At 37.5% G+C, this 8,566-nt stretch overlaps 1 protein-coding gene across 1 annotated transcript; it reads left to right on the top strand.

Annotated features, from left to right (window-relative positions):
- The first annotated feature begins 277 nt into the window (after positions 1–277).
- Positions 278–6,534, top strand: CLEC3A (C-type lectin domain family 3 member A). The gene is made up of 3 exons (XM_057401153.1): positions 278–817; positions 2,945–3,025; positions 6,143–6,534. Exons 1-3 carry the CDS (start codon positions 703–705, stop codon positions 6,532–6,534), a joined length of 588 nt encoding a protein of 195 aa, XP_057257136.1. The 5' UTR covers positions 278–702.
- The last annotated feature ends 2,032 nt before the right edge of the window (positions 6,535–8,566 follow it).

Raw genomic sequence — 8,566 nt, 5'->3', positions numbered from 1 at the left:
CTGACCATACAGTCAGGACGTGGAAACCTTTGGAAGAGTACCACTGTCTTTTTTTCCCCCAGCTTAGAACACATACTGTTCTTAATCAGAAATGCAGTCATATCTACTAGACACTTATTAACTCTTCATGAAATAACAAGTGCACTCCTCACATAATGTGATCTTAATGTATATATACTCTGTGTGTGTGTAGCTGCAGTGTTTGTATTTACTCAGGGCTCAGTGTTCTTTTTTCGTTTTGGTGGAAATAAGATCATGATCATTGTCATGTCTTAACCAGCCTGGGACCATGTTACATTTGTAGACGTTGTCTACCCTTCCTTGAGGCTGGCATTGCACAAGGTGCAGGCTGTTTTCCATGCATTTTAGCTTCAAAGTTAAAACAGGAGATAGGGTGCTTATTAGTGGCAATCAGTGCACTGTTCAGTGCTGGTACAGCCTCTGTAGAAGCAACCTGTCCCAGCTGAACTCAAAATGGAATTAGGAATTTCAGATGAGATGTGAGAACAAGGGAGTGCCTTATGCTACAGCCAGTTTAAGTATTAAACACATTTCGTAAGCAAGGAGTACAGCCAACCCTATCACCACACTTTTATAAAGCTGACCTCAGTCAGTCCCTACTGAGATGGGTCTATGTGATTTTCTCTCATAGCTGCTGAAGAGAAGCTCTGGAAGCTTCTTGTTAAGTTCTTTTAAAGAGACATGGCACAAACTGGACTTAGGATTTTTCTACTCATAAGCATACTGCTGCTGGATCAGACTATCAGCCAAGCTTCCAAATTCAAAGCCAGGAAGCACAGCAAACGTAGAGTGAAAGGTACTGGGTTTTAACTGGGAGGAGGGATAGAAGCTTACAGCCTGTACAACTTTACTATATACTTCAATAACATTGCATGAACCAGAAACTAATGTTATACAAACGCTTATCAGCAAAGGACATTTGAGTCTATCTTATATCAGTCTTAAAATATTTTTCTATGAGTTAGCAAAGCCAAAAATAGGGTTCAAGAAAGAGTTATGGAAATTGAGCTGTATAACAGTTGTAAGTATCATGCTCTGTTATGCCTATTCATCCCTGTCAACATTATTTAGGACTCGCAGGTACAGCTTAGAGAGGACTCTGGATGATCATTTTTAGTTACGTAGTTATAGAGACTAAGATCAGAAGAATGGAAATTCATATACATATGGTAGAAAAGAACAGAATAAAATATTCAGTCTCCAGTTATTGTTCAGATTTTTGTACCCTTGCCTAATTTTAACAGAATGTGTCTCTAATATTTGTGGAATATATCTTTACCTGTGTGAAAAGTACTGTGAAATGGCAAGTCAAACTAATGAAAAAGAATTAGCAGAAAACAATAAAGCATAAATTCCCAAAGCAAAGCTTACAGAGCAAATACAATACCGCTGAATGTTGTTTGAAACTGTCTGTGTATTTAATTTAAAGACTTATTTCTAATAAAAGTGGGTATGATGGAGGTTACACCAATGGCAAATATTTAAGCTCCTACTCAATGAAAAAACCCACAGCTTTGATAAAGCCATTGTACAATGTACAACATGATTACAGAGCTCTGGATCTATACAGTTTCATACACCTCTCCTGTTGAATCTCTATGCTTTTAAGTTTGGTGTCCTAAGGACAGGCTGTTTATACATTTGTTTTGCCAGCACATTTAACCTTCCACTAAGAAGTTTTGATCTGGAAGCAATTTGACAAAAGAATGGAGATCCTGAGGATAAGTTTCCCAGTATTTTGGGGGGGGTGGGGGGGGGGGTGGGGTGAGAAGAGGGCTGCATTAGTGTCCCACTGTGAAACCTTTGCACCAGGAGCTCACCTTGTTCTGGTTTTGCCTCTTTTCAAACAGAAGAACATGGAAGGGCTCTAGTGAACTGGGACTTGTAGGGAGTATCATGGGCTGAGGAACTGGGAGTCCTGCCTTGGGGAACCAAGGAATCATGAAGGACAGCTGGGGTTATCCCCAAAGGCAGTAGGGAATATGGATATGAGCTTTCTGGGGTGCAGCTGGAGGGTTAGATGATGTAACACAGATCTGTAGGAGCTGTGGTTTTGTTAGTTCTGCTATGTGTGAAAGAGCTTATTTATTCCTCATGTTCATTACTGTGGCTTCTGAAAGGTCTGGTTACTGCTGCAATCAAATTGTCATCTTGTGCAACGGGAACATGCCTGCTAGTTGTTTGATGGTGGTAGAAAATTATAATGATTAAGAAAAAAGAATGGAAAAGATGACATGAAAATAGAGTTATGTGCAAATTAGCTTCTTTTCTTGTCTCCCCATCTTCCTGATGCTTTTGTAAGTGCTACAAAATGGTGATTCAGACTACATTTGTGTGGCTTAAGTCACCAAGCCCTCTCTGTACTCATGGAGAGAGAAAGGCTCCTCCTGGGAAGGAGAAATTGCAGCTCAGCAAGCTTGTCTGCATACATTCGGACTGTGAAATTTGGTTATATTAGCCGTTCACTGTGTTGAAACAAGAGTTGTGTGAAACTTCCATCCTTTCAGAATAACATTTCTTTGAATAAAGACAACTTGTGTCCTGCTATGATTTGTGTCATATATATACGCCATGGGGTACAGGTTCAAATTTAAATAGGCAAATTTTACCGTAAATTACATATTGGCATGCTAAATAACAATTAGCTGCAAAAATCCATGGTTTTCAAACAGGTACAAGGGTAAAGTTCAGCTGAAAATGAGATTTAAATTATGAGGGTAAAACATGAATGTGAGGTCCTCCTGTTTTTTGATAGGAACCCTACAAGAATAATTTCATTAACAAGAAACCTTTAACAGAAATCAAAACATATCTCAGCAATGCAAAAATATTGTGATATTATGAAACAGCTTTTAACACACATTTTTTTTTTATATTCTCTGTGTACATATCTGTTCATTTCTCTTTATTTCTTTTATTTAAGAAAAAGATGACCTAAAGACCCAGATTGACAAATTGTGGCGGGAAGTAAATGCTTTGAAAGAAATGCAAGCTCTTCAGACAGGTAAAGCAACTTACATGGTCAATGGCTTCCATAAGTTACTACTGCCTTTCCTCTCTCCTTCACTCCCATCCTTGTCTTTAATGAGGATTTGTGACTGAGAAATATAACTCCTTAAGAGCATGTTGTGCCATAGATGTTATGGTGAGACAAATGTTGAAGGAAGCAGTCAAGTAAAGTCTGACTAAAGGTGTACAAGTGATAATTCTTTACGAAGAGCAAGAATTAATCTGGAGCAAGAACTATGATAATCTTTGCTATGCACAACCCCAAGCTGTGATTTTTAGGTACATCCAGACAAGGATAACACAATGAGGGTTAGCAGGTGTGAGATTTTAGATGGTCAGTGAGCTAAGTCCCCTTGGATACAAATACAGGCTAACCAGCAAGGCAAAAATATTCATGGAGATGGCTGAGAATACCCCCAGAAGGAAGCTAAAAGGACTGAACCTTTTTAAAGTGTGGAGTTTGCAACATTCAAATCTGAATGTTACCATAAAACTTCACAGTAATACCCACTGTGAGTTCAGAAATATCCTGTATCAATGTGCAGACTCCTTTGAGTATTTAAATAGCCAGATGGAAATTTCCAAACAAAATAAGAAGGGTAAATACACATGCACCTACTGGACAGTTGTGCTTTTTTACAGCTGTTGACACAGAACTTGGCAATTAAGCATGTACAGGAGGACACTACAGAGGAAATGACATAATTCACATGAAACAGAACATATTTTCCTTAAGGATGGTAATATCTGGGTTGTTCTGTTTCACGTCTTGGGTTACATAAAGCTTTTTGAACTTTACAAAATATTTGTTCTTTAAATGCCTTATAAGAACATTTCAGAAGTGTCTTAAAAGAGGGAGCCTGTGCTAGACAAGTAACTCTTGTTTAAAAGTTATTCTTGTATTGCTTCCAGAAGGAGCTTGAGAGTAAGCATGCAGTGGCTTAGAAATTAAACCAGAGCCAGGAGATTTTCTATCCTCAAAACTTATTTTGAGCTATATGCTAAATTCAGAACCCACACTGTTCAACTGGATTCCAAATCTGGCAAAAAGAGATCTGTCACCCCTCCAGCTCTGACTGTGTTTATAAATGGCTTTATGATACTTGAAAAAGGAGGTGCTTTTTCAGCTTATGGACATTTCCAAGACACACATTACAATCTGATTTCTTCTTTGCTCAAATTTCCTAGGTCTCCTTTCTATGTACCATGAAATGTTGCCATACACCAATTAGAAGCACATACTTTCACCATTTAGAAGCACATACTTTCTCCCTAAAAAGGGCCAGTCTCCATTATTACTGCAGTTGCTGAAGTAGATAAAGTCTTTCTGATCTTTCCCAAGAATATAAATTTGTTAAAGAACTCGACATTTAGCAAATATGTTTGTTACTTTTCTTTGGCCATTAGCAGTTGGAAAGGTTAAAATTTGAAAGATAAGCCCTAGCATAAAATGGTGACCCTGAAAACAGAGCTAAGGAGCTCAATGAATACTACAACTGGAAGTACTAAAAAACTCAGACATAGGATATGACCCAAAGTAGATTTCCATATCCTGTTGATCATATACATAATTACTTTTTTTTACAAGAACAGATGACAGGAATTAGAAACAGATTATAGAAGACATCAGGACAGAAGATGTTCATTTTTTTTTTTCACGACATTTCTAATATAAGAACAAGATGAGTTTAAGCAATAAATGAAATAATCTGGAAGTAGTCACATGCAGGAGTCTAAAAATAATCGTTGCAGGAGTGTATTCAAGGCTTTTGCTAACTTTCTCAGCTCAGAAGGAACACTCCTTCAAGGAAAATCTCTTCTCCTGTTTTATTTTGTAAAATCAGTTTTTCACATTGTGTATTAGGATAGCAGGAAAGCAAAGTTTAAGGACTCGCTCCTGCAAGCCTGCTCACACAGACCCTGGGCTGGAACAACTTTGACAGCAGTTCTGCAAGGCAATTCCAGTTACAGGGTGTAGTATGCCAAATTAATGTTCTAGTATATTTGGACTTTACATAAAGACTTCCCTGATATGTTCCAGTAGAACTAAAAGCAAACAGATTTATAAATGCAGATGTTTAGATTATTAAGTTCAGATTGTCACGCAAGCTCAGTAATAAGTGTACATTTTTCAAAAGTGTTTATAAATTTAAGTCACTTTACCTCATTTTGTGTTTGAAGGGACAGACTTTGCTGGAAAGACCAGACTTTAAGAACTAAAGATGTGAATGTGTACTCTTCTACAGGTGGAAATACATGTTTATCAATCACCCAGAGATTTACATTATAAATTTCAAATCAAAATTTATTATTTCTGGTGAGCAAGACACATTTTTGTGTCCTGCCTGTGTTTGCTAGGATCTAAGCTTCGTTAATGCACAAAACTTTATTTTTCTTTGGCACCTAAATGTAAATATAAAAAGATCATTAGATCTGTCGCTTTACTATTAAGTCAAGTATAGATTTCATGATGACCAATTTGTACCTGGCAACAATGCAAACAGCCATGCCTCATCCATTCCATCAGTTTTAAGACTGAGGGATTAAGGTGAAAATGTGTGAAAGCAGGACTATTTGATAAAAAAAAGACGTAAAACACACCTACAAAAGGCCTGGGTTATATTTTAGTGTTCTGAAACAGCAATATAGAAAATCCTTGAGAGACTTACATTGTTGGAGAGAATTCTGGGGCTCAAGATCATGGTTTTCCAGAATAAATATGGAAAAGATTCTCCAAAGCACATTATGGTGTTAAGATGGCAGCTATGTCTGTCCTTCCTCTTAAGTGCTTCTTCTCTGGAGCAGCTTTCGGACACCACTTGTAGTCCAAGGTACTTAGCAGATCACCTGTGAGCAGTCTGTTCAGACGTCCCGACAGCATGCTAACATGCTGGCTGCATACAAGGTCTTACATAAACAAAAGGAAGAGCAGGTAAGTCCAATCTTGCTACCACTTCTTGGACCACTCTGTGGTGGCAAGAGCCTTTCACTTGCTGAGCTACGTCTGCTTAATTCTCAACACACCTTTATGAAAATTATGGCTTATAAGAAACGTTATTCAAAGCTATAGCCCAAGCTTTTACTGAACATGCAAACCAATATCTATTCACAGTCTGTCTTCGTGGGACAAAGGCCCATAAGAAGTGCTACCTTGTGTCAGAAAGCACCAAGTATTTTCATGAAGCCAATGAAGACTGCATAGCCAAGGGAGGGACACTGGCTATCCCACGGAATAATGATGAAACAAACACTCTTCGAGATTATGGCAAGAAAAGTATGCCTAGAGTGTCTGAGTTTTGGTTGGGTATCAATGACTTGATAAATGAAGGGAAATTTGTTGATGTCAATGGCATGGTTCTACAGTACTCCAACTGGGATCGTGCCCAACCAAATGGGGGGAAGCGTGAAAACTGTGTCTTTTTTTCCCAGTCATCACAAGGCAAGTGGGTGGACGAAGTCTGCCGTACTGCCAAAAGATATATTTGTGAATTTCTGATCCCATAATTACATTTACAAATGACCATGACCACGCTTTGGGTTATTAGAATGCAGTTTTGCTTGAGAGCAACCCCTCCCACTTTGACATTGGAGAGTTAAAAATATCCATCCTCTGCATTGTACTCATTCTTTCTTGCAGCAGAAGTTCTCTCTATTAATTTATTTTCTATTCAGATGCTAAAAATGTAATTTTTAGCGAGTGCTCTCTTTACGTACAAGAACATATACTGAGTTTTGACCTACATTGTATCATATTTTGGTATATTTTTTTAGCCTGATGTTCTGGTTCCTAGAATTCACCTCCTATTTCTGTACTTTTTATCTACATGGTAGGCTAGCATTTGCTTGAACTCCACACTTCAGTGAATTTATTGAAAGTTTACAAAAGATTGCTGCATGGCAACATGTGCCAGTATGAGATGTAAGGATCCTTTTGGTTCCAGTGTTTAAGAGGGACCTTGGGATTATGTGAGCTCCTGCAAAAATTGCTTTTTTACCCATGGGTTAAAAAAAGCCCAATTAAACAGAAAAATCTGATGCTAATTTTTAAACTACCTGTAGTTAAAAGTGATACACTGATAGAAAATGGGAGAAGTGCCTGCTCTAAAACACCAGTTAGTCTAAACATACTTGCTTCTAAATGTCTCAATTATGGTTAAATATTAGATGTCATTTGGAACATTCTCATAGAAGAAACCAACATGCCACTAGATCCTGCCTCCACTGAGCAATGCCTTAACAAGATCTGCAAAAGCCTTCTCTCCTGCAGGATCAGAAAAAGGCATTGTAATACACACATTAACAGTGCCTGAAAGCACAAGTAGAGAGGAAGGATCCTGTTTCTGGGCATGATAGTGCTCATTCACCTCCCTTTACATGGCAGGCAGCACACTCATTTGGCACAAAAAAGGGAGGCCTAACTGTAACTCATCTGACCACATACAAATTTTCCCAATTTAACACCCAATATTTGAAAATGAAGTAAAACGTGTTAGTTATTCCTTGCTGTTCTTAGCCTCACGATAGCAACTTGCCTTCATGTTATAAATAGTAGTTTCTTTCTTGTGTAAAGGAATTTCATTTCAATATTTAAATATATTTCTGCTTGGAGGCTAATTCTTACATTTACCTCCTTTAGTTGCACAATTATCTTAAATTATGCAATAAATTTGTGATTACTGGTATTTAATTGTAGTGGTATTTTTGGCAGCTTGTGCATCCATGTGAAGGCCATTCCTTCCTAGGACTTGAGGATCCAAAAGGGGCACCATCTTTGGGCACATTATGCTATACTTCTTTTTTATTAGTGTACCTACGTGCCACAGGACAAAATTTGGATCCTTGCTTGCCTAACAACTGTATGAAATGCAACTGTTCAATGTACCACTGTCATGTGTTATATATAATTTCATTGTCCTACACTTAATGTATTTGTAAAACAGGCTTGATTCTGAATTCTCTCACTTAGCTCCAGAGTTTAAGCAAGAAGCAGAAAGTCCTTTCAATTTCCCTTCAAATCCCTCCAATTTTCTTTAAAAATCTCCCAACCTTTGCTAAGGTTGGGATCAATATTCCTTTTACCTACATCTTAACATGACTGAAAGTCTGCAGTGATTTTTTATGGCTCATTTACCTCTGGCTTGTCTGACATGTCAGTATGCCAGCATATCCCTACAGCTAGTCAGATTGAACATTCACCCAAATTCCAGAACTTATTTACCTTTGAGGACATTATAACTTTATAAACTTTAAAATCTATAAAAAAAAAAAAGCAAAAAATTTACATATAAAAAAGTTTATAAATTGATAAACCCTATTCAATCTATTTCAGCCAAGTTGTAGTCAGGAACGGATAATGTTTGTAGGTACTATTGGTAGATGTTTAGCAGCTGGTGGATGCAGATACCAGAGACAGAAATAACTATTTGTTTAGTAGTTATTTACTGCACAAAGACAAAACTCAGTGAAATTGGTAATCGATTTGAAGATTCCCAGAAGAATGCTTAGTTAAGACATAGCAAATGAACATAAACTGAAC

This window comes from Pezoporus wallicus, unplaced genomic scaffold (genome assembly GCF_028554395.1).
Source record: "Pezoporus wallicus isolate ANWC-B61680 ecotype Strahan unplaced genomic scaffold, APGP_CSIRO_Pwel_v1 contig_420, whole genome shotgun sequence".
Lineage (NCBI taxonomy): Eukaryota > Metazoa > Chordata > Aves > Psittaciformes > Psittacidae > Pezoporus > Pezoporus wallicus.
Note: the sequence above shows the minus strand (reverse complement) of the source record. Positions and strands in the feature narration are given on the sequence as shown.